Source organism: Capra hircus, chromosome 13, assembly GCF_001704415.2.
Source record: "Capra hircus breed San Clemente chromosome 13, ASM170441v1, whole genome shotgun sequence".
Taxonomy (NCBI): domain Eukaryota; kingdom Metazoa; phylum Chordata; class Mammalia; order Artiodactyla; family Bovidae; genus Capra; species Capra hircus.
Window position 1 is genome coordinate 7135764 of NC_030820.1, and position 27700 is coordinate 7163463.

General features: G+C 37.1%; 1 protein-coding gene across 3 annotated transcripts in view; it reads right to left on the minus strand.

Annotated features, from left to right (window-relative positions):
- The window catches only part of ESF1 (ESF1 nucleolar pre-rRNA processing protein homolog), a 62722-nt gene that overhangs the window by 27624 nt on the left and 7398 nt on the right, over window positions 1–27700 (minus strand). For all 3 annotated transcript variants that reach the window (XM_005687820.3, XM_005687822.3, XM_005687821.3), the window contains exons 5-9: window positions 25442–25542; window positions 24287–24439; window positions 21627–21741; window positions 19845–19989; window positions 16468–16629 (exon numbers count right to left, since the gene is read on the minus strand). In XM_005687820.3, the coding sequence (XP_005687877.2) occupies window positions 16468–16629; window positions 19845–19989; window positions 21627–21741; window positions 24287–24439; window positions 25442–25542 (676 nt within the window). The remainder of the gene's footprint in view (window positions 1–16467; window positions 16630–19844; window positions 19990–21626; window positions 21742–24286; window positions 24440–25441; window positions 25543–27700) is intronic.

Below are 27700 nucleotides of genomic sequence, written 5' to 3' on the forward strand. Positions count from 1 at the left end.
TTTTTCTGTTTCTCCTAAAAACAGTCAATGAGGTATTCAAAGAAGACATTTCAAAATATGCACTAAATGAATAGATGTTAAGGCTTTTCATTGTTGTTCACTGTCCAGAAGCCATTTCAGTGGGTAGCAACTGGTTTACATTTGCCTTGAATTTGAGTTTATCATCCTCTACCCTCTTCTGAAACCCCTTCTACTCTCCCATAAGAAGGATGTCTTCCATTTGCAAGTATATTCATTTCACTGTGAACTGAGCTGTCCCTGCTTCTTAGAATCAAATGTTCTTACAAAGCTGACTTCAAATACAAGACATTTGGGCTTCATTAGGAAGCTATTGTTTCCTGTATTTGTCTGTACTTTATGTGTATGCTGTCTTTGCCTTTCAAGTAGCTTGTGATCATAATGTACATAATAGCAAGCTGTCCTTAATACTCACAGAGTAAAACTCTGGCCAAGTCTGATGAAGCCATTCTGTTCTTTAATTTGTGGCAAAGAAGACTGAAGAACTACTTTTCTATTGTCACTTTTTATACATAATGTTTACAGACAAGGTAGAAAATAAATGAAAACTTAAATGAATGGCTAAGACATAAGGAAGCTAAGGGAATTTTTTGGAATCTAGTCAAAATAAGAAAGCTCAAAGAGAAATGTTTAACTAGCTTAGAAGTAGGGATTTTCCTTGGGGACATACACTAATCTGCTCTGGTTCAGCATGGATCTTGGGTTTTAATGGGCTGCTAGCCAAGGAGGCAGGGGACTGAGTTTGGAACTCAAACTGATTGCAGGTCTCAGCAGAGACCACCACCATGAGGCCAGGGTCCTTTAGGAGATGATGCTCCTCCTCCAACGGTTTAGAAGGAATACACGCCTTTCTTGGCTTTGGCCACAGGCAGAACAAAAGAAGTAGAAACATATTTTCTCCCTCAGAGAATTTATAACCACAGGCCCACAGATCCATGGGTTTGTGGCTAGGATTCACACTATTTGTGTGGCTCCAAAACCCTAATCCAAAAATTTGGTTTCAATTGGTCCAGGATTGGGAGTGCCCTTAGGTACCTGGCAAATACTCTCTAAAAGAAGCATGTTTTTTTGACTCAGGCCTCTGAGAATTCCCATAGGTAAAGAAAGATCCAAGAACAATGAGATCATAATCAAAATTCAATACGAACCAGAGTAAACTGAGACAAAATAAGTCAGACCTACAAAGACTAAAGATTTTGGAATTATAAAAAATAAAATGTCAGCACATTTTAGAGAAACAAAAGAAATTAAAAGGTAAGATTATTAAAGGTATAAGACAGATTAGAGGAAGGAAAAAACTTCCAGAAATGAAAAACAACTAAAATTATAAAGTCAACCAAGATAAACAGCAGACCGAGGTAAAGAAAAAATTAATGAACTGAAAGAAAGAACTGAAGAAATTACCTAGCAAGCTGCACAGCAGACTCAAAGGTATGGAAGCCATGAGTTCGATTCAGAATGAGAACGCACCACACAAATCAAGTGGGATTCTCAGAAGGAGAAAATAAAGATGACGGATAGGTAATATTTTAAGAGAAAAGGGCTAAGAAGTTTTTGGAATGTTTAAATGAATGGGGAGTTATTGATCTTCAGAATTCTGGTTATCCAATTCATTCTAAGCAAGATTAAAGCTACCAAGCAAAAAATGACCTAGATATATACCATAGTGAAACTCTAGAATATGAAAGTATTTTAAAAGCCAGGGACAAAGACAGCATTGTGGAATAAGGTCAACTCTTTCCATGACAGGGTTCAGAAGTGGGCCCCTGGGCTCTGGGATTAAAACAGTATATTCTTTAGTTACACTGGCCTCACTTGTAAAGGCCTCCTCACATCAAGAGGAGTCAAGGCGAAGCCTTGAATGTAAGGTAAATATGCCCCTCCCTAGAAAAGGATTAAGAGGTTGGCATATAGTCAAAGCTATGATTTTTCCAGTAATCATGTATGGATGTGAGAGCTGGACAATAAAAAAGGCTAAGCACTGAAGAATTGATGCCTTCAAACTGTGGTGTTGGAGAAGACTCTTGAGAGTCCCTTAGACTGCAAGGACATCAAACCAGTCAATCCTAAAGGAAATCAACCCTGAATATTCACTGGAAGGCCTGATGCTGAAGCTTCACCACCTGATGCAAAGAGCCGACTCATTGGAAAAAGCCCTGATGATGGGAAAGATTGAAGGCAGGAGAAGGGGACAACAGAGGATGAGATGTTTGGATGGCATCACTGACTTGATGGACATGAGTTTGAGCAGACTCCAGGAGATGGTGAAGGACAGGGAAGCCTGGCCTGCTGCAGTCCAAGGGGTTGCAAACAGTCAGACAAGACTGAGCAATAGAACAACAAGGCTGGTGCATCCATGGCAACAGCAGATACTCTTCCCTCCCTAATTCTCATCACTCACAGCCTCACCACAGTCTAATTCTCAGAAGTTATCCACACACCCACTCGTCTGTCACATCTGCCTCTCCCTTCAGTTCTCTATCACCGAGTTCTCCGGAATTCATGGTACATCATCAGCAAAAACCCAACCACTGTATCTCTGAACGCTTTCCGCATCTTCTTGCTCTAACTGAAACCTGGCTCTCTCCTGAAGGGTCTGCACAAGGCAGCACTTTCAAGCACTTGCTGCTTATGGTGGTGGGGGCATCTGGTTTCTTCACAGAGCAGTCAGCCTAGGGCAAGGGTGGGTGTATGAATCAGTAAAGCTCTCTATCCAGTTTTAGAAAGTGTTAGTGGCCCAGGGTTAGGTAGAGTAACTTACTGACCAATAAATCAGGGACCCAATCAATAGATCCTTACAGGTTTGAAACTCTGGTACCTGACAGAGGTGGTGTGTCTGAGTTCTGGGGGTAAGGAGAGATTTATTCTATAAAAAAAATTAAAAGGATCTGCTATGCTGAAGAAGTTGAAATTGAATTCCTACCTTATATCATAAAAAAAAAACTCTTGATAAATCAAGCACTTAAAAGCCAAAAATCAGTCCCAAATGATACAAATCCACTCTTCACACCAATGTTAATACACCTAAGAGCTTTACCACAGAGTTCAGTCATTTAAAGAATCTAATTCAATGGTTTTTAGTCCATTCAAAGTTATATGCAACCATCACCACAACCAATTTTAGAACATTTAATTCTTCTCAAAAAGGAACCTTTCTTTCTTCAGGTTCCATCAGGTTGAAGTGTTCAAGTCCCTCCCTTCAGGTTGAGGCGTTCAAGACACTTCAACACTGCCCACCCCTCAACCACTTATCTCTATGGTTTGTGCTGGATATTTAATATAAAATCTGTGCCATTTTGTGACTGGCTTCTTTCACTTAGCATAATACTTTCAAGGTTCATTCACTTTATAGCACGCATCAGTACTTCATTCTTTATATGTACCCATACTTTTTAGAAATATTTAATAAATGAGACGAAAACATACACAACAGAGAGCAAAGGAGTGAATGCTGAAATCTGGACGATGGTTATTCTTAGGCAATGAGAAGCAGGAGAGAGCAAATGGATGGGTTTAAGTTGTTGCACAATTCTAGTTTTCGTAGTGTTTTCACTCATTATTTACTAAAAATAAATAAAAGAGAGTCATGCTGGATCAATGATAAGACTGTCCTAATCCAAAGACTGTAATTAATGAACTCACATGAACTAGAGATTCATAAGAATAAAAGAACACATTTAGTACATTTGCCTATACCACTTTTGTTCTGCAAAGAACTTTATAGAGGAAATAAAAAGGAAAATCACCAACTAGAAAAAGTTATGTGCAAAATATGCCACTGATAAAAGATGAGCCCAAAATATACGAGAACGCCAAATACAGGAAGAACTCCTAAGAATCACTAAAGCACCAAGAACACTACACTAAAAATGGTATCAAAAGATATGAATAGGTATTTCACAGGTAAGAAAGCAAGAAAAAAATGTTTTTTTCATTAGTAATTAGGCAAATGGCTGAGCAATCCTTTAAAAACATGTCAGGCCACATCATCTCCATTTCCCATTGTCTTTCTAGTACAAGCTAAAGATCATCAGAGGCCCTTTGTGATCTGGCCACCTCTCTGCCCTCACCTTCTACTACTATCCACTCCCTGGCTCATTCTGCCTCATTATTCCTGAACAAATCAGAAATGCGTTCCCCTCAGGGTTTTTGCATTTATTGCTTCCTCTGCCTGAAATGTCCTTTCCCAGGATAACACATAAGGTACAACATACTTCCCACTAGCTCTTTGTACAAATGTCATTTTCTCAATGAAGCCTTCCCTGACTGTCCTGTTCACATTGCTACCCACTCCCACCCCTGAACTTTCTATGCCCTATCCAGGTCTTATCCTTTTGCTTCCACAGCCCTTAACCATCATCTGATTATTTTACCCATTTATCAGTTTACTAATTCCGTTCCTCCCCGCTCTCCCTCAATGCACACACTAAAATGGAGGACTCCACAAAGGCCTCGATCTTTGTCTGTTTTGTTCAGTGCTATTAGAGAAGAGTTTGGCACACACAGCAAGAGCTCAACTAATTTTTGAGCCTAACACACAAATTAAAACCATAATGAAACACCATTACTTATATACTCAACTGAAAAAAAATCACCCGACAATTACCATTTAACAGTGAGGATACAGAGCTGTGCAAACTCACACTACCAGTTAGAGTAAAATGCTACAAGCACCTATGAAAGCAATCTAGCATGACCTTGTTAAGGTAATTGTGAGTATGCTATACAACCAAGAAATCTGACACATATCCAAGAAGTTCTATATATACCTTGGTGACAAGTCCAAGAATATTCATAAAGACACTGCTTATAAGAGCAAAATACCACAATAGCCAGCAACAGAACAGATGTGATATATCCATAAAGGAATTCTATGCAGCAGTGAAAATTAATGGACCATGTCCTCACATATGGATTATTGGTAACTCTCAAAAATAAAATGTTAACAGCAAAAAGAAACAACAGAAGAATACACAGAGGATGCTTTCATAAACTTCAAAATTAATAAAACTAAATAAAGACTTTAGGATACATGCATGAGTGGTAAAGCTATCATATAGAAAAGGGGAATGGTTAACATGGAATGTAGTTTCACATTTTCTTCTGGGAGAAGGAGGAGGGTGTAACAGGGACTGCAGACATTGGTGATGTTCTTTCTTAAGCTAGATACACAGGTATTCATTTACTTTTTTTCCTTTAAACTGTATACATACACTGTGTTTACCTTTTGTGTCTATGTTCTTCTTCCCCATAATAAAGTGTAAAAAAAAAGGGTGTGTGTGTGTGAATGTTCACTCTTTGACAACTATGTGCTAATAAACTGGCTTTCACTAACCTTTGTCATTTAATTCCCATCAAAATTATAGGTCCTTAAACTCAGATCTTCTGATGTAAGCCCTCTGTGCTCCTTCCACGATCACAGTAAACTACTGACGTTATCCTAAACTTCATTATAAGAAGGTCCCTATCCATACACTTTTTAAAAAATTCCACCTATAAACTAATGGCCTGAAACTCAGCTGTCTGTTTTCCTCCCTGGGAGAGACTAGAGAAGCTACTAACATAATGGCATTTTCAGGCTGCAGTACAACCAAAATAGCATTTCTAAATCAATTAAACCAAAAAACCCCGTCTTTAAGAAAAATGAAAAGAAATGAAAAGCACTTTGGCCTCACTAGCATTTAACTAGCTAGATTTTTCTTGCTGCTGCACTCTTAAGAATTTTCTTCTACCTTTACTGGGATAAGTTTATATAAGTAAACTGTAATTCGGACCAGACTACTGCTAAAAAGACTTCCCAAATAACTATTAGTAAAGCAGGGTATTGCCAACCTTTTTCCTATGATGATAGATACATAAAATAATGCTGTACGGCACAATGGAGTAAACAGGAGAGACAACCAGAGGAGGAAACACACCTGGAGTCTCTGGCTGGCCTCAAGGAGAAAGGGATCAATCCTTGGGCAAATCAGAAACTCACAGGTGGTATGCTGGGTGGGAATCTCTGAAGCAGAGTATCATTTAAGATTTACTCTTTCAACGTTTCTAATATTTGCAATTACCCCGGATCTTATTTCACTGGCAATGTCCTCTACTGCAACACTGAAAAAATTATAGAATAAGAGTTAACAGAGAATGAAAGTAACATTACAATTTAGAAAATTTAGGACTTCGATTTATATCCATGGCTGCTTTTATAAGCGAGCATTGTTGCAATTCTTAGGGATTCTCTATTGACAGAAATCTACTGATTTAAGACAGGTCAAGCATTCTTTGTGTCCAAAAAGATATCAGAATTTTGGAACACTAACAACACGTATGCCTAGAAACCTGTAGTATTCAACAGCAAATACGCAAAAGCTTTCCCTTGCCCTTTTTTTTGTTTTTTGAAACCTTCAGAACAGGTCACTAAACAGAAGAAGGCTTCTTAGACATTGTCATACATGTGATCCTGGCCATGGACCAAAATGTTCCCTCATGCTGAGAAGTCTGTGCTTCTGGCTGAAAATTATGCATCCAAATAAATTACTTTAAAAATATTTTTAAATCTCTCTATGCCTCCACAGAAAGAAGGAGTAACAGTAACCTACAGTGAAATATACTTTATGACAATCTAAGCTGACGATGCTTAGGTCTTGGTGAATTGTGGTGGAGAAGACCGTCGAGAGTCCCTTGGATTGCAAGGAGATCAAATCAGTCAATCCTAAAGGAAATCAACCCTAAATATTCATTGGAAGGACTGATGCTGAAGTTCCAATATTCTGACCACCTGACGTGAAGAGCTGATGCATTGGACAAGATTCTCATGCTGGGAAAGATTGACGGCAGGAGGAAGAAGGGGTGACAGAGGACGAGACGGCTGGACGGCATCCAGTCCATCAGTGGACGAACTGGATAAGCAAAGTGTATGCACACACACACACACACACGCCATGGGGTATTATTCAGCCTTAAGAAGGAAGGAAATTCAGACTTATACCACGGCACGGATGAACCTTGAGGACATTCTGCTAACCGAAATAAGCCAGTGACAGAAAGATAAATACTTTAGGATTCCATTTATATGAGATATTTACAGGAGCCAAAATCAGAGAGACAGAAAGTAGAATGGTGGTTTTCAGGGGTTGGGGGATGGCCAATGAAGAGTTGTTTAATGGATATAGAGATGTAGTTTCATAAATGCTTCTGGAAATGGATGGTCATGATGGCTGCACAACAGTATGAATGTTCTTAATACCACTGAACTATACCCTTAAAATGCACCTAAGATGGTAAAGCTTATGCTATGTGTATTTTATCACAAAAAAATTGGGGAAAAAAACCAAATGTGTTAAAGTAGTGTAAGGATATATGGCTTTTCAATTTTAGGGGGACAAAAAAAAAAAGATGAGCAATAATGAAACTGCTGAAAGCAGTCTGAGTGAATTCTGTCAAAATAACATATGGAACATGTGTGAGAAAAATGACAGTTTGCTAGCCAGGCAGTTAGGATATAGAATGATGATGTGGGACAGCCTCAAACAGAAAAAGCAAAAGCTCTGCTTTCAAGACCAAAGAATTCACAACTTCAAACAAATCAGCATAGCTGTGGGAAAACAATACATGAAACACACTCTCTGCTCTTGAATCAACTTCAGGCAGATTGTAAATCTAAGGCAAAGTCCAAAAAAGTACTACTGCCTGGAAGCTGTGGCTGTAGATGCAAATGGCGCAACTGACGTGATACACATGCAGAGTCGGAAGGACCACATGAAGAGCAACGGCCTAGGCGCTGGCAACCAGAGGCCCTTATTGATTTACATACTTAACTGGGATCCTAAAACAGCAGACCAGTTCACCTAAAACTTCTAAACGTATGAGAATCTTGAGCACTTTCTGAAAACAGTGTTATTATAAAAATATCTTCAGTTTTGCTTTAGATTTTTTTTTAAAACTGGAAAACTTAAAAAAAAATTAAATCTCAACAGAGAAAATTATCTTTAAAATAATCCAGGAAATTCTAAGAAATTTACTGGCAACTCTATGGAGAAAATGTGCTAGCATTGTTCTTTTAGATAACTCTAGCTGCTTCTCATTTTTACGACACATTCCACAAATGATTCAAATGTTTATTGTTTTTTTTTTTCTCTTTTTGCACAGTAAGAAGTTTCAGCTTATTACCTTACAAGGCCCTTACAGTCAATCTGTTGACTGGATGATTTACAGAAGGAGTGTACACCTAAGTTTTAAAGTCTGAGCCATCAACTAGCTGTGGCCAAGTAACAACAGTGCACTGCAAACTGGCTTCCTCCCCCTGACCAAAATGTGAAGCAAAATGCAAACTCTTTTCAGCTTATTTGAAGTTCAGTTTTCCATCTAATGCTCTCCTCTACAATGAACTCAAAATTTTACACATCTGATTATTTTAAAAGTTTTGACCAAAAAACCATTTTTTTGTGACTATCTCAAATAATGGATATACACATAGCCAAAAGTAAATAGTGAACAGATTTTGAGAAGTCTGAAATTAAACTGTTTGAAGCCGGGCTGCCTAGTAAAATGGATGCCCAACTAATTCAAAAACATTTTATTTCTAAATAAAGAATGAATAATACCATAGTCACAGTCTGTTTACGCTTCCCATTCGGTCACTGAATACAAAAAGGGAGACACCATAAAGATGGGGAAAAGGAAATACAAGGGATAAAGAACAGATACCAGAAACAAACATTTATGCTGTACACCTTAAACTCACAAAGTAACATATGTCTATTATATCTCAATAAAGTTGGGAAAAAACCCAAGTCAGGTCTCACTGCTCCTTAGCTCAAACACTCCAATCGCTTCTCATCTCACTCGGTGAAGACATCAAGGCCTAAAACTGGCCTGCAAGCCCTTCTGACTTGGCCCTGTCACCTCTCTGACTGCATCCACTGTTCTCTCCTTCACGCCCTCCCTGCGGTCACACTGCTCTCGCTGTGCTCCTCAAACACAATATATAAGCCACAGCTTCAAAGCCAGTCACTTGTCACCCCTCTGCTTGCACACTCTCCCCTCATGGTTCACCCTCTGACCTCTACTTCCTTTTGCTGCTGTTCAGTTGCTCAGTCATTCTTGACTCTCTGTGACCCCATGGTATGTAGCCCACCAGGCTCCTCTGTCTATGGAATTTTCCAGGCAAGAAATATTGGAGTGGGTTGCCATTTCCTTCTCCAAAGGATCTTCCCAACCAAAGGATCAAACCTGTGTCTCCTGCACTGGCCAGCGGATTCTTCACTGCGGAACCACCTGGGAAGGCTTCTGCTTTCTAAATATTTTCCTACTAAAGACTTATCTGTCTCCCCTTAACCAGAATATAAGCTTTAAGAAGTCAAGGATTTGTTATGTTTTGCTCATACAAATGGTATCTAGAATGGTTCTTGGCATAAGTATTTGAAGGAAAGCTTAGGCACTGAAAGATGCTGAATAGAAAAAAGACTAGATGTCCTTTCACCAGTGTCCATTAATCAGCAGGTAACTAAGAAACAGAGGACATTTAATCATACTAATCTCCTTTAGGGATTCCCAGGTGGCTCAGTGGTAAAGACTCCCCCTGTCAATGCAAGAGATGCAGAAACACAGGCTCCATCCCTTGTTTGGGAAGACTGAAGGATGAAATGTCAACCCACTTCACTATTTCTTGCCTAGAAAATTCCGTAGACAGAGGCGCCTGGCGGGCTACAGTCCATGGGGCTGCAAAGAGTCGGACATGACTCGTGACTGAGCACACACACACGCCTAGTCTTGCAAACATCTATTTCCCTGTCAATCTAGGCCAAATAAAAGTGAATGCTTAGCAACAGGTGAGCTATATACTGGCTTCCCAGGTGGCTCGGTGGTAAAGAAGCTGCCTGCCAATGCAACATACATGAGTTTGATCCCTGGGTCACGAAGATACCTTGGAGAAGGAAATGGCACCTGGGACTCGCCAGTATTCTTGCCTGGGAAATCCCATGGACAGAGGTGCCTGGCAGGCTACAGGCACCTGGGGTTGCAAAAAAGTTGGACATGACTCAGCAATTAAACAACAGTAACAATCTCCTTTAAGATGACAGAGAAAGAAACATGTCATTATGAACACGTCTGTTCATATTCTGGATGAAATGTTAAAGGTCAAAATACACAGCTTGCATTATCTACAGCAAAAAATTATCACACAGATTAACTGAACTATTAATACAGGAGAGGTTATTATGTATTTATGAGATAAAACTCATTATGCTTCACTTTTACGTATATCACAAATTCCCCAATGAGGCAAGTTCATTAATGAAGGCTCAATATGCTAATTACATGTGTCACCTTCTCTGCTCATCAAAATGAGTCAGATAGGATACTTTTCTATTAATAGCAACACAAGGAGATGGGAAACAACACCCCACATCAAAACAATGAATTACAGCTTTCCTTAAAAATCGTATAATTTAACATTTTAAATTATTTATAACATTAATAACATCCTCTCACATCCATGAGGAACTAAAATATCAACAGAAAGAATAGTTCATTCTAGTTATTACACCCATGTACCTGTTATTTGCCTCTCGTTATACTTACTCTTAAGGAATTAAAACTCCTAATGTTACTATACTGTATGCATGCTAAGTCAACTCAGTTGTGTCCAACTCTTTGCAACCCTATGCACCGTAGCCCACCATGCTCCTCTGTCCATGGGATTCTCCAGGCAAGAATACTGGAGGGGGATGCCATGCCCTACTCCAGGGGACCTTCCTGACCTAGGGGTTGAACCTGCATGTCTTACGTCCCCTGCACTGACATGTAGGTTCTTTACCACTAGCGCTACCTGGGAAGCCCACTATATTGTGCAATCCAATGTAAAAAGACAGGAAGTTTAAACAGTCTAAATTTTTTTTTAAGTCAAGCTAAGATATCACCAGATGGTCAACACCGAAATCAGATTGATTATATTCTCTGCAGCAAAAGATGGAGAAGCTCTATACAGTCAACAAAAACAAGACCAGGAGCTGACTGTGGCTCAGATCATGAACTCCTTATTACCAAATTCAGACTCAAATTGAAGAAAGTAGGGAAAACCGCTAGACCATTCAGGTAAGACCTCAATCAAATCCCTTATGATTATACAGTGGAAGCGAGAAATAGATTTAAGGGCCTAGATCTGATAGATAGAGTACCTGATCAACTATGGAATGAGGTTCGTGACATTGTACAGGAGACAGGGATCAAGACCATCCCCATGGAAAAGAAATGCAAAAAAGCAAAATGGCTGTCTGGGGAGGCCTTACAAATAGCTGTGAAAAGAAGAGAAGCAAAAAGCAAAGGAGAAAAGGAAATACATAAGCATCTGAATGCAGAGTTTCAAAGAATAGCAAGAAGAGATAAGAAAGCGTTCTTCAGCGATCAATGCAAAGAAATAGAGGAAAACAACAGAATGGGAAAGACTAGAGATCTCTTCAAGAAAATTGGAGATACCAAGGGAACATTTCATGCAAGGATGGGCTTGATAAAGGACAGAAATGGTCTGGACCTAACAGAAGCAGAAGATATTAAGAAGAGGTGGCAAGAACACACAAAAGAACTGTACAAGAAGCATCTTCACAACCTGGATAATCACGATGGTATGATCACTCACCTAGAGCCAGACATCCTAGAATGTGAAGTCAAGTGGGCCTTAGAAAGCATCACTATGAACAAAGCTAGTGGAGGTGATGGCATTCCAGTGGAGCTATTTCAAATCCTAAAAGAGGATGCTGTGAAAGTGCTGCATTCAATATGCCAGCAAATTTGGAAAACTCAGCAGTGGCCACAGGACTGGAAAAGGTCAGTTTTCATTCCAATCCCAAAGAAAGGCAATGCCAAAGAATGCTCAAACTACCTCACAATTGCACTCATCTCACATGCTAGTAAAGTAATGCTCAAAATTCTCCAAGCCAGGCTTCAGCAATACGTGAACTGTGAACTCCCTGATGTTCAAGCTGGTTTTAGAAAAGGCAAAGAAACAAGAGATCAAATTGCCAACATCCGCTGGATCATGGAAAAAGCAAGAGAGTTCCAGAAAAACATCTATTTCTGCTTTATTGACTATGCCAAAACCCTTGACTGTGTGGATCACAATAAACTGTGGAAAATTCTGAGAGAGATGGGAATACCACACCACCTGACCTGCCTCTTGAGAAATCTGTATGCAGGCCAGGAAGCAACGGTTAGAACTGGACATGAAACAACAGACTGGTTCCAAATAGGAAAAGGAGTACGTCAAGGCTGTATATTGTCATCCTGCTTATTTAACTTCTATGCAGAGTACACCATGAGAAACGCTGGACTGGAAGAAACACAAGCTGGAATCAAGATTGCCAGGAGAAATATCAAGAACCTCAGATATGCAGATGATACCACCCTTATGGCAGAAAGTGGAGAGGAGCTAAAAAGCCTCTTGATGAAAGTGAAAGAGGAGAGTGAAAAAGTTGGCTTAAAGCTCAACATTCAGAAAACAAACATTATGGCATCTGGTCCCATCACTTCATGGGAAATAGATGGGGAAACAGTGTCAGACTTTATTTTTGGGGGCTCCAAAATCACTGCAGATGGTGACTGCAGCCATGAAATTAAAAGACGCTTACTCCTCGGAAGAAAAGTTATGACCAACATGGATAGCATATTCAAAAGCAGAGACATTACTTTGCCGACTAAGGTCTGGCTAGTCAAGGCTATGGTTTTTCCTGTGGTCATGTATGGATGTGAGAGTTGGACTGTGAAGAAAGCTGAGCGCCGAAGAATTGATGCTTTTGAACTGTGGTGTTTGAGAAGACTCTTGGGAGTTCCTTGGACTGCAAGGAGATCCAACCAGTCCATTCTGAAGGAGATCAACCCTGGGATTTCTTTGAAGGAATGATGCTAAAGCTGAAACTCCAGTACTTTGGCCACCTCATGAGAAGAGTTGACTCATTGGAAAAAACTCTGATGCTGGGAGGGATTCGGGGCAGGAGGAGAAGGGGACGACAGAGGATGAGATGGCTGGATGGCATCACTGACTCAATGGACACGACTCTGAGTGAACTCCAGGATTTGGTGATGGACAGGGAGGCCTGGCGTGCTGCGATTCATGGGGTCACAAAGAGTCGGACACAACTGAGCGACTGAACTGAACTGAAGCCATAGTTCAACAAGTGTTAATGATTATTAAGAGTACTTGTTATTTTTCTAAAGAGTTTAACACTTGGGAAATTCAAGTCACAGAAAAACTGATGTGTGATAAAGTACAATCTTATACTGACCCTCTGTGGTTTACTGAAGTATAACATCAAAAAAGTTCCGTGGTTTAGGGTAATTGTTACCGGGAACATACATTCCTTAAAACACAAATTCAACAAAATACACCTATGACATGAATAGTACTCTGTACTATGAAAGTACATTTATAATACCTCGTTAAGCCAGAAAGGTATTATTAGCCCCACTTTCCAAATAAGTAAACCGAGATCCTGAAAGAGAAGTTCATTTATCTCATCTAACATGTCAGTGAGTAACAGACCCCTTACATTCACACACACACAGAAAGTGCACACACTTACTCGTGTGCACAACCACACCAAGCATCTACAGGTTAATAATACCCTATATGGGGCCTTCAAAAAATACTGTGGTTAAAGACTTTAAAAAAATGCATTATATAGCAGAATATCAATTTTCCTTCGTTCAACTAAGAGCAAAAATTATATTGTGAACGTTGATGATAATTCCATGAACCTGGCACTTTCATCATTGTTGAAGGCACTAAAAACTGGTACAACCCCTTTGGAAAGCATTTGGTAATAATCTCAAGACACAAAAAGTGTCTGTGTCCTTTCCTAGTAATTCTATTTCTGGGAAGCTATCCTATGAAAACAATTCAAAATATGGAAAAAGCTATAGATTATTTATAACATTCTAGATCCTTGGCATCTGAGATTTAAATTTTGAGGCTTGGACACTGGTAGTTCCAGCAGCTTGTGAGAGAACCACAGGTTGATCCACAGCATATGTCAAGTTGCTATGTGAGTGAGGAAGTCATGTTACTGTGTGGCGAGTGAGCCTGACTGCCAGCATTAGCTTCTCTCCTTGTGGTCTCTGCAGGTTCTCACATGCACTGACATTTCTAAAACAGGGGGCTGGGGAGGGAGGAGGAGCATCTTTGTTAAAAAACTTGTTTTTATAAGTAAAAGACCCTAAAAGAGTAATGGTGATGAAAGTGAAGAGATCTAAGAAAGTACTGATATTTTTGGCTTTGGGATTTGTAACAGCCTTAGATCACATTTCTTTTCAATGCCATGGACCTACTGAAGTGAAAGATTAGAAATATGATTAAAATATGATTAATATTAGAAATATTATTTAATATTCACCAATAGAGAAATGATAAATTAAACCACAATCTACCTAATCACTCAGTGGCTGAATAAGGGAAATGGAATTACAGATGATAATTTTTCATTTTATATTTCAAAATATTTTACATGACATTAATATCACATCCACAAATAGCAAAGTCAAGATAAAAATGTACTGCTAAATATCAGACGGAACAGTTGCTAATTTATTACATGAGGTCAGCATTACCCTGATAACAAAAGCCAAGGACATTGCAAGAAATGGAAACTATAGGCAAGTATTCCTCATTAACACAAGTGCAAAAATCTTTAACAAAACATTATTAAACTGAGCCTAGGAATCAAAAGAAGGATAATGCACCATGACTAAGTAAGGTTTATCCTAGGAAAACTGTACTGCTTAAATATTCCTACACATCACTTTTTGGTATTTTTCACTATATAAACTATATTAATAAACACAAAAGCTATATCTGGTCCACTCAATATCTCTCTAAAATATTTAATAGAAAACTTTTCAATCAATTTATTTTAAATCTTCTTTCTTATATTATCACCTGAATATCTCAATTTAAAGTACATTCATTTAAAATATCTTCATTCAATAAGCTCATCCTAAGATTTGAATTAAGCTACAATTCCAACATATTTGATTTAAAAGATAGACTCCAACATTTCTTAGAATCATTAACCCAAGGACCTCAAGTAAAAAATTTCTTCACACACCTCTGAGTGGTAGGTTCAAACTGCCTTACTGCGAAACTTACTGACAATCCCTTAATGCAGCCTCTGTGCTCTTTTACTGAACAATTTTAACACAGAGAATTCCTCTTTATACTACATTGAAACCTTTCATTCAACTTTTATCCACTGGTGAAACACTGACTTCAGAGGTAGTAACTGAGATTAAGTCTTCATTTACATACTTATCATGCGAGTACTTGAAAATATTAAGTCATTTTAGATTTTTCCTCTCCAGGCTACACTAATTGTGTTCCCTTAGCCACTGCTCATATGCTAATACTACTAAACTTCATTTTTTCTTTCCACCACTTCTTGCAAAAGCCAAACATTTAAAACAAACGAGTTAAAACACAGCACCGAATTCTTACAGAACATGTAGGAGACATATGGACATCCTGATAAATTTACTCTAAGGATCTATCCTCAAATATCGATGAAATCTATGAAATCTATGAAAACAGATATTTTACTCTCAGTGCAAAAACAAATGAGTTGTAAGAAACAGAATTAAATGAATACAGAACACTTAACTTTTAAGCAATGGTGTTATTAACAGTATTCTTTCATCTAGAGACAAACTGAGGCTAAAATAATTGAATCATTGCCCAAAATTGTATTTATCTTTAAGATATACATAAAAAGCAGTAATTTGCAAAAACAGTATTATTCACAAAGATACAGGCTGATTTGCCCAGGATTGTTAAGAAAAAATACCTATGTTAGAAAATACCCCTCATTTATCCTCTTACCTTGGTTTAGCTTTGACAAGGTTTTAATTATTATCGTAGTAGTATTTTACTACTCTAAAAAGTTCCTGAATCCTTCAAGGCAGTTATAAAAATCATAATGTTATATATACTTCTTGGACTATCCAAGAATATTTTAAAATTGCATTAACTGAGATGGAAAACTACGTATTACATATTTTGTGTTAGTGAATCCTCACTAAGTAAAGTCTACTAGTGGTTACTAGAGAAAAATCCACTTATGAATTACATATTTGGAAAAGAAGTTTAATGACTTTAGAATACATGGTGCCTGGAATCAAGTTTCTATATTCTGCGAACACTGGAATCAAGCCTAGGAAAGGGCTACTTTCATAAATCGGTAATTTATAGTGAGTAAATTAAAGAAACCAAGAATAAGCCAGTAAGAGTCTAAAACAGTAGTCCCGAAGTAAATTAAATGATGTATGCAAATATCATATTAACTTCCTCATGAAAACATTCCTGAAAATGTGATTTTTTTTAAGTTAATGTTTCCAAAGAGTTGACCTTCTTTTCTATCTGATGTCCCCAAATGAAGGAAAACAGTGAACATTTGGTTAGTATCTAATTCTTACCTGGAACCCACTTAATTTCCATTTCCATATCATTTTCTTTGCCTTTTTTTTCTTTGTCTTGAATAACTTGCAAGAGTTGCCTATATTTAGCAATTTGTTCTTCATCATCCTTCTGACTTTTTTTTGTTTTCTCATCTTCTTCTACACTGACTCCATCATCACCTAACAAAAAAATCAATTTCACTTAATATACAGAAATAATGTCACTTCTAACTTCACTGTTCAATTTCAGTCACTGTAGCACTTTTCTCAAAGCTGTCAGATACACTATAACAACAGAATATAAAAATCAGACTTAAACAACACAAAATGAATTAAATGACTTAAATCTTATTTACAATAAAAATCAGCTGCAATATAAGTTAGTACGGTGATAACAGTATACTTGAGAATCACTGTTTTTATTAAAATTCATATCTCAAAATAATCCTGTAGTCATGTAACATCCTTGAACTTCTCCACCCTATAAGCAAGATAGCAGGGATGGCATGTTTTCCCCCTTTGTCTCCTACCATCTAACACATGTATGGTCAATAAAAGGAGTCTGAATAGTGTTGGGATGCATCTGATACATGGACTTAGCTGTTCAATGACACAGATAAAGGAAGCTGCCTTTTATCTAAAACAAAGAATAACGAGTCCTTTCCACCTGATAATCAGCAAGCATGCTTACTCTCAGGGTCTCATTAGCACATAAAGAATAAAAATGAAGAAATTATAAGCTTGTGCATTTAATTTTCCCATGTAGAAAAGCGTCACATTTCCATTTCCCAATTTTATAAAAATAATCATAATACAAAGGAATAGTATAAAATTCATGGGCAACAAATACCAAAGAAAACTAATACATGAAAAGTTTGTTTGCTCTGTATTTCCACTGTAATTCTCCACATCAAAACATAAATTAAGAACCTAGGTTTTAATGCAAAACATACAGACTAACTGAATTGAGTAAATGTCCTCAGTAAAGGGAAACTTTACAGAAGACTCTCTCGTCTATGAGCTATAGCTAACTGGTCACTAAATACGTCTGATATTATTAAGCATTTAGCTGTGAAACATCAATGTTAACAGATTGTCCTTATATTTTCAAAAGGTGATGTGAAAAAAATTGGTTAAATAAATGTTTTATAGTTTTTTTTTTCCTCTGAATGAATAAAAAATAGTCCACAACATTCTTTCCATCCTATCACACTTTTACATTTTCACTTGAACAGCTGAAATTCATTTTTTCCCTGTTTGTGCTTTATGCCACAATAATAATCTTGGATGGAATTCTGTCATGTATCCCGTAATTCAATGGATAAAACATCAGGAACGCATTAACAAAATGGCAATGTATTTCTTTCTATTAAAAGCTTACTTCTGAAAACATAATTAGAAGCGAGCTGCTTCCAGGTTGAAATTTTAGTGGTAAGTCTCTGATGGCCTACTTTAAATTGATTTTTTCCAGTACTAAAATTTTACTTTCTGAAGCTCTAAAATGTGGGTTAACTCATGTAAGTCTGTTTTCTCCCAATTCAAGGATAATACTTTGTGAAAGACTTATTTCTATACAAGGAGTGAAAAAAAATTGTAACAGTAAGAAGCCCTGGTATGATCTCTTATAAACTACAACAGGAACATCCAGTAACTTCAAAGCATTCAAATATACTAATGTATCTATCAGAGGTACTAAATTATAGATTATGGTAAGCTTGCAATCAATTAAAATACTAAAGAAAAACGCATGTTTTTAAAAACTTAATTAGTACATTTCAAACAAAAAGCCATTAATCCTTAAAGTTTTAGAAGTAAAAATCTATGATATGAGGTAGTATGCTAAGACTATATATATTATCTCAATCTTTTCAACCATGAGCAGGTACTATTATGATCCCCATTTCATAGCTATGAAAAGAAAGGCACTGGGGCAAAGAAAATCTAACCCAAGCCTCAAAGTTATTTCAAAAAGAAAGAAGAAAACTTCAAAGAACTGACAAGTTAGTGAAGAATTACCAAATCAAAATTAAGGAGAAGATGATCATTATTGAGAGGGCACCACTGCCCTGAATGCATGTACTGGTCCACCAAACAAATAGCCGAGACTAACCAACAGTTTTGGCAGTCTCGCAGGCCAGTAAGACAAAAGTTAAAAAACCAACTAGTACCCCATATTTAGTAGGGACCCGAAAGATATACTCCAGGGCAAGGATCAACCAGAAGTAGACTAGCACAGAAATAAAAAGACAGTGGATTAAAAAAATATAGGAGAGAAACAACATGGAAGTTACAGTGAAAAGATATAATATATATTTAATTGGAGTCCCAGGGAAGGGGGAAGAAATACCTGAATAGATAATGGCTGAAAACATTTCAAAATTGATTAAAAGATACCATGCCACAAATTCAAGGAACCCAATAAACCCCAAGCATAATAAATTTAAAAAATCTATTCTTAGTTCATATTAAAACTGCAGAAAGACAAAAGGAAAGAGAAAACTTTTAAATGCAAAGAATAAAATCCAGACAACCTTCAAAAGACTGAAGAAAGTACAACAAAATCAGAAGCCAGCAGAATATCATCATCAATGTGGGAACAAGAGGAATGTCCACCTATAATTTTTTTTTAATCATGAAAATATATTCACAAATAAAGGCCAAATAAGGACATTTTTAGACTAAACTAAAACTCAATTTTGGAAATTACCACAGATATACTTAAGGTAGAAAGAAAATGATCCCAAACAGAAGTATGAGATTTAGAAAAGAACAAGGAGCAAAAGAAGCAGGGAAAATGTGAGAAAATGCAAACCAAACAGCAATATTAATGTCCTGCGGTACTTAAGAAGCAAAGTGCACGGCACAGCGTGAGAGTTCTTTTAAGAGTCCTTGTCTTCTCTAGGAGGGTAAAAATATTAATTAGTCTTCAACTTTAATAAGGATGCAAGCCACGATTTCTATGATAATCACTAAATGAACAAGAAGAGTCTACTTTGTAAACTAACTAAGCGGAAAAATGGTATGTAAAAAATAATCCAAAAGCTCTTAGTTTAAAAAAGGGATGGTAATAAAGCATTTTACTTGTTTAGGTGATTGCATAACTGTAAGAATCATGTGTCGTCTAAAAGACCAGACCCTTTTTTTTGTTGAGGTTAGGGTTTTAAAAAAAGTGTCTTTGGTTGGAGAAATTCAGGCTAAGAAAATATCTCTAAATAAAAAACTTCAATTACTATCTACAAGTATATATAATACTGTACATGTGAGCATACTTCACAGACAATTTAAGGATTAGATATTCTCTTTCAAGCTACTGCCAAAGACATATTGTCATTAGTAAGTCTAGATTAAGTATTCAAATGCTTACAAAAGTAGAACACTAAAAGACAAACAAATACCTTGTGGTTCTTCTATTTCCTCTTCATCTTCACTAGAAGAAGCTAAATAGGCTTGAAAATCCATATCCAAAAGTTCTTCCTTTTTAAATTTCCTGTTGAGTGTTGTAATCCTTTCATGATCAGTCTCATCCCAAGTGATCTCCACCTTCCACCAACGAATAAGAAAAAATAAACATATAAAAATGGAAATGTCAGCAACCCAAACTTGTAAGGAATACTTATTGTTAACGTGGATGTTTAACAGTAAACTAATAAAGACATACTAAAATCAATAATATATAACATGCTTAAAGCAAAAGTTTCTACCTGTGGAAAGGGAAGCATTTCAGTTAACCTGTGCCTGTATCCTAACTCTCTACTATATGCAAGGCACTTCATTACTGGAAGTAAAAATTCATCAGTATATGGACTGACTGTGGTGAAAATAAGAAACTGCACTAGTGAAAGTTAACATTATTATGAACGAGTCAAAACACGTTTTTCACCTGGAGTTCTAGGCATTTCAAGAGGTCTACAAACTGAAATTTACTGATAAAGCTTTTAGAACAATCTCAGTGTGGTCCTTTTTCCAAAAGAGATTAAAAGCCACTGATTAGAAAGGCATTTACTGGTTCAAAGTACAGGAAACCCTCATGACACAGGAATTTATCTATAACACGATCGGTCTGGGGACATGCTCCCGTCCTCTACGAAGCCCCCATTCTGAGTCTTGTTAGAGATTTAATCTCCATCACAGGGCGGGTTCCACATCCTTACTTTTTTTTCCCCCTCAGGCTAATCTCCCCAGATTAACTAAGAGATCCAATCCTTAGAATAACTGCCATTGTTGGAGAAATTACTGCTAGTTCCACAATTCAGAATTATTCCATTCTGATTATTAAGACTAAGCTGATGACCACAAAATCACTTCTAAACTGAGACAGACGTGGATGACACAGCCAGACCATAGCAACTCACGACTGGCTGACTGGATAGGCCTGCCTAGTCTTTAGGCTTGAAAATAACACGATCTTAGGTTTTATGTGACTGAATCTTTCAGACTTCACTTACTGCACACTGGTGGGGTTTCCCTATACTCAGTAACTAATCAAGGCCACACAGCATCCGCAGGCTGTGGGTGGCAGGTACAGCAGCTCTCTGCCACCAGGCTGGCCTCAGAAGAGCATGGTAGTTTGTCACAAGAAAGGCAATGAGAAGCCTGTGTGGCTGCTGCAGAGTTCAGCTGTGGGTAAAAGGTACATGGGGCAGGAGAGCAGATAAGCTAGGCAGCTAAGTAACAAACTAATTCAATAAAAATCTTTTGGCTGTTTATTATTAAGCATGAATGTGACACTGAGTAGTCCAGAATTATTCTACTTCAATTGTTTTTACAATTTGGGGTCATATCTGCAGAAAAAAATGTGTTCCTATTTTAAATTTGCACTGCTTCTAACTGTGATTTGAAGGAGGGTTAGCTCCTCCCCCTACTCCCTAGGATACTAATAACTGACATATTACTTATTAAAGAATCTAGGTAAGTAAGACTGTATGGGAAAGATAGAAGAGGAAAAAGAAACATTTGCAGGTAACTGACTCAGGCTTAAAGGCATAACAAAAATCTGGAAACAGGTTCAAATAGATGGGGTAAATAAAAATGCAAATACACTTGTGTTTCATTTCTATTTGTACTTATGCATTAAAACTTTGAATACTTTCCATTTCTAAAGATGATGTAAGTAAATAACAAAGTCTTTTCTGAAAGCAACAGAGTCCAGCTATATACTTTCTAAAGTGAAGAAATACCGTTGATGTTCCCATTGCAGCAGATGTGAAATATTTTGGTTTATATGCTGTTAAATCCACTTCTGAGGCTACATCCTTGGGCTCATCATCAAAAGTAATATCATCTGGTATAAACCTAAGAAACAAAGGAAAAAAATGAATTCATTTAAACATATGCTGCAGTGATAAACAACCAGAGTTTAGATTGTCTTCTAATTAAGTATAGTTTATACATATATATCACATAGAGGTTCTACAGAACACACATGCAGATGAAGTAAACAATGTTAGAAATAATCTTGGCACAAAACTTTTGAAATTCGTAAGCTATAAATCTGTAATTCCACTAAATCTAAGTGAACTCTGTAGGTAGAAACCCTGCATTAGGAGTCAGTTAATGCGAGTCTGGTGTAAACACACATGAGCCCCTCGTGCTTCAAAAAGACCTAGATTCCTGATAACATAGTCAGTGACTTGCTTCATGATATTCTGAAGATCAGACAAAATTATTAAAGGGGAAGTACTCTGAAAATAAAGTATCATACGAACAAGATATCACTAAAATAATGACAAGCTTAAGGCTGATTCTTCAACACTAAAAATTTTAATATTATCTTATAATTTCTATCACAAACAACAGCAGTTAAATGTAAATCAGCTACTGTAACTGTTTGACAATTCTTAGCCATCAGGCTAATGAATGGGAGGAAAAAAGCAAAGAGAAATGATCCGTGATTATTATATTTAGGTTCTATCATTTTTATAAATTTTATTTTCACACACACAAAAAAGCATGAGCTATATATTATACCAAAAATGATATTTGAGGGAAGGAATGAAAAATTAAGGTTTATTAGGTCTACAGAATATCCTCCACCACATACACTTTTGCATAGATTTAGTAGAAGAAACATAACCATCTGAGACCAATATTTTAAACACTGTCAATAGGCATGATTTTGAGGTAGATGAATAAAGAGTTCCCTAGATAGTAGGATAGCAGCAGAAAACTCTATTTTCTAGGTACTGCCAGAGGTTATTCTAACACTGCACAGAAATGTCCCAAAAAGGAAAAGAACAAAATGATCCTGAGAACATGTAAACATGAACTCATGACAGGCAGTCTGACATTCTAATGTTTAGTAACTACAATTAATACATTTAAAACAAGCACCTCCTTTTGAAATTAGTAAAAAGGAAACAGCTTGTTTGATGAGATAGGTCCTTCTTGCTATATACTTAAGCATGCTAAAATCTTACCCCAAACTTTCAAAAAATTTTATTTATATTTTTCTATGAGTCAGAATGCTTTTGAAGTATGAAAGCCAGTGACTATCAACTGATGCAGTTTTTTCTTCCCCTAAAATATTTCATCTTGACAAGAAAGCCTCTAACAAACTTAGATACAAAGAAGTGATTTCTAGCAGGAGGGAGGTTCAAGAGGTAGAACAAAGAACAAAAAAGAAAAAAAAAAGAATCAATGATTGTGAAGCACGCTCTTAATATATGGATGTGTCTATGTATTAGTCGCTTGCTGCTGCTAAGTCGCTTCAGCCGTGTCCGACTCTGTGCGACCCCATAGATGGCAGCCCACCAGGCTCCCCCGTCCCTGGGATTCTCCAGGCAAGAACACTGGGGTGGGGTGCCATTGCCTTCTCCAGTATTAGTTGCTTAGTCGTGTCCAACTCTTTGTGACCCCATGGGCTGTAAGCTGCCAGGATCTTCTGTCCATGCACTTCTCCAGGCAAGAATACTGGAGTGGGTTGCCATTTCCTACTCCAGGGGATCTTCCCGATGCAGGGATTAAACTCAGGTCTCCTGCACTGCAAGCAGACTCTTTACTGTCTGAGCCACCAGAGAAGCCTTAGTATACTGATAATTTAAAATTAAAAATCTTAAAAAAAAAGTGATTTCTATTGACAGTGTCACAGTAGAATGGTTTACTGGGTTCAAGGAACTAGGCTAATGATAAAATGATACAACAGTTTAGCTTCCTGGTTTCCTTAGAACAGACATTTCCAACCATGTAAGGTTTTTCAGCTTGGGTCAGTGAATCCTGAGCACATGGTGGAAATAATGCCCAAGTCTGAAGACAAGGCCAGCAAGACCATCTACTCATCAGCATTGTCCAATAGAACTTTCTATGATGATGTCATCAAAGTTCTGTTTCTGTTCTGCCCAACATGGGGCCGTTAAATACTTGAAATGTGTCCAGTGTGACTAAGCAGATGAATTTAAAATTTTTTAAGTTTTTAATTAAATGTAAATAAGCCAGATATGATTACTGGCTACTGTACTAGACAGCACAGATCGAGAGACACTAAGACACTAGTCTGTTAGCAAATTCCTTTGCCTCCACCTCAATGCTTTTGATACTTCACTCTGGTTCCCTAGTTTTAAAAGACAGCTGCCAAGAAATACCATTACATAAAACCTGCCATCCTAAAAATACATCTGACAGATCTGAAAGCACATAAATGTGAGGTGACTTCTATCTGACACTTTAGCACTTTCTCATTTCAGTTTTCTTTCTTGAGAGTGATTTCTACAAGAGCATTCTACTAAAAGGGAGAAATCCTCTTAGAAAATGAAACAACAGACAGCATTGCCAATTCTCATACCTCAGTTCTTACAGTTACATTGTGCCACAAGATTAAACTGGTACCACACACACTAATTACCTTAGATCTACAAATGAACAACTACTTTCGAATTCCAGGCCATCACAATCCTCATAAATTTTAGCAGCTGTTTCAGGAGAATCACAGTCTACTACTGCATAATAGTATTTCAGTCGTTTGAATTGATAATCTCTCAGTTTTTCTCTAGAGGCCCTGAAAAGGGGGAAAAACTCATTAGGCTTACTTAGACAGGAACACAAATACCTCTCTCCTTGTAAAAAAAGAAATGTAACTGTTCCAAGAAAGACATATTACAAACTGGCTTTTATTATAATCCATCTTCCTTTATGAATAGCCTTCTTGCCTAACATTAAATACTTAAGTGCAATTTATTATTTTGACAAGGCACAGACTAGGGATTTTGACTGGAATATTGTATTTAGAAAAGGAAAGCAAGAATTACATGCGGCTACCTATAACTTTAATTTTTAGAATAGATTATTTTTTGTTTTATTACCATATACAGCTTTCTCAAGTAAATCCACTGAAGAGGATCACTGTGGTGTAACAGATGCTAGGAAAGCACTAGCTTTTATTATAAACAAATACCTGATCTTGTAAAACTTTATTCATGTCAACACTAAATGGTATTTAAGTTCAACTTACTTAACTATAGCATATTCTTTGAGGGTCTTCATCTGGCAAATAAAAATTAGCCACCAATTTTTATTAAGTGCACATATAGCTCCACCTAGTGGATTCAAAAGTACTTAAAATTTATTTCTCTACATTATGATTAAGAACTTCATTATTCTTGCATTCTTATATTTTTCTATTTAACTAAGAAAAATTATATAATTTGGAGGTAAACAGTTTCAATGCCCTTTACATAGAAATCAACATCTAAGAAAAAAAGCAAAACTTACTGATTCAGGTAACCATGATTCAGCTAACTGATTCAGCTAACCCTAACCATGAAATGTTTTTCAAAACTGCAATAATTACTTTCATGAATACAGAAATATATATTTATACAGAAAATGTGTTTAGAATAGTGTGCCACTTCTGGGAGACTTTAACTTTCTTTGCAACCTGTTTTAACCATGAATGGCACAAATATAAACTTTAGTTCCAACTATGAAAGTGACCAGAATTTGGAATTAGTGACACAAACTCATATGAGGTTTAGTTTTATTTTCCAGAGTGTTTTAATACCAGTCCTTTTCAGGAGCATCTTCAGGAATGCTTAATAACTCCACTGGTCCTTGAATGTGCTCTTCCTTCATCCTCTCCTTTCCAAACTCTGAAGGATATATCTAAACACAAAAAAACAAGATCAAATAATTTATACTTCCCTCTTCTCAAAATATACAGACCTTTGAAGGTCAGGAGCTAAACAACTGGACAGAATGCAAACAGCAAGAATGGCACATACACACATGCTCCCATGTGTGAACAATGACTGGATAAAATAATTTGCATTAAATCTTTGGTATTTTTTTAATCCCGGCTACTTTTGAGAGGAAATATAATCTTATTAACCTGCAGTGTTTTACTACCAGGCTTAATATTCATTTATTAACTAATATATGCTTTTTTCAGTTGTCTGAAATATGTAATTTATCGACTAGGGAATCCAAGTTTTTCTCACTAATCTAAGTTGCATAAAACAAGTCTGGTTTTGTTTTTTTCTATGAAGCCAAGCCAGGTTTATTCTAATATGTCTATAAATAATAATACTATATAAATAATAGTACTATATTTAAAAATAATTAATCCACAATGCATGTGAGACAAGATGATGCAGGGCAACAGATGTAAACCATAACGGGTTTCAATGTACAAGTTTTTGGCATATATGCAGTCACATGTTGATTCTTTGTGGTTTTTCCTCTTTATAAGTCCAGTGATTCCTACTACTCATCTCCTAAAATATAAAATTTAACAAAAACACCATTCTATTTTGTTTCTGCCTACAGTTTGATTTTTAATTTTTTTCCTTATTTCATCTGACTATCATTTGGGAGAAGTGAAAGTGAAAGTCGCTCAGTCGTGTCCAACTCTTTGTAACCCCATGGACTATACCGTCCATGGAATTCTCCAGGCCAGAATAGCAGTAGGTAGTCTTTCCCTTCTCCATGGGACCTTCCCAACCCAGGGATCGAACCCAAGTCTCCCACATTGCAGGCGGATTCTTTACCAGCTGAGCCAAAAGGGACGCACAAGAATACTGGAGTGGGTAGCCTATCCCTTCTCAAGGGGATCTTCCCAACCCAGGAATCGAACCGGGGTCTCCTATATTGCAGGTGGATTCTTTACCAACTGAGCTATGAGGGAAGCCTCAGTTGTCCCTATGCTCTACCCAAACCTGAAAACTTCTGCAACATTATAAAATGTTGTGATGCTGTAACTGGTAGGGTAAATCCTTTTATACTGGTATGATTTCTCAAAGACTTATGAGTCCTTCTCACTTGTTTATTCTTTTAGATAACTAAGGGCAACCTTTTTCTTAACTTTAATTTGCACTGAGATTTTGACTGAAATTGTACTAAAACTGGAGAAAGCAATGGCACCCCACTCCAGTACTCTTGCCTAGAAAATCCCATGGACAGAGGAGCCTGGTAGGCTGCAGTCCATGGGGTCGCTGAGTCGGACACGACTGAGTGACTTCACTTTCACTTTTCACTTTGATGCACTGGAGGAGGAAATGGCAATCCACTCCAGTATTCTTGCTTGGAGAATCCCAGGGATGGGGGAGCCTGATGGACTGCCATCTCTGGGGTTGCACAGGGTCGGACACGACTGAAGTGACTTAGCATACTAAAACTACAGAACTGATATCTTAAATATTTAAACTGAACAACAGTAATTTAGAGTTGCTTCACGCACTGTAGTAAATACTTCATATGATCTGCTTTTCATTGAATCCTTACCACTACCTTAAGAAATACTACTGTTATATCTACTTAGAGGAGAAAATACGTTTAAGAAATAATCAATAAAATGCACAAGATCATATAGCATGTGTCAGAATCAAGATTTGAATACAGGTCTGTCATACCGCAAAGTCTAGAGCCTAAATCACTATGTGGGCTTTCTAGAAATCAGTATCTCAAAATTTTTCATATATTATTCATCAAGTGTTATAGCTAAAAAGCTTCTTGATGAAAGTGAAAGAGGAGAATGAAAAAGTTGGCTCAAAGCTCAACATTCAGAAAACGAAGATCATGGCATCCGGTCCCATCACTTCATGGGAAATAGATGGGGAAACAGTGGAAACAGTGCCAGACTTTATATTTGGGGGCTCCAAAATCACTGCAGATGGTGACTGCACCCATGAAATTAAAAGACACTTACTCCTTGGATGAACACTTATGACCAACCTAGATAGCATATTCAAAAGCAGAGACATTACTTTGCCGACTAAGGTTCGTCTAGTCAAGGCTATGGTTTTTCCAGTGGTCATGTATGGAT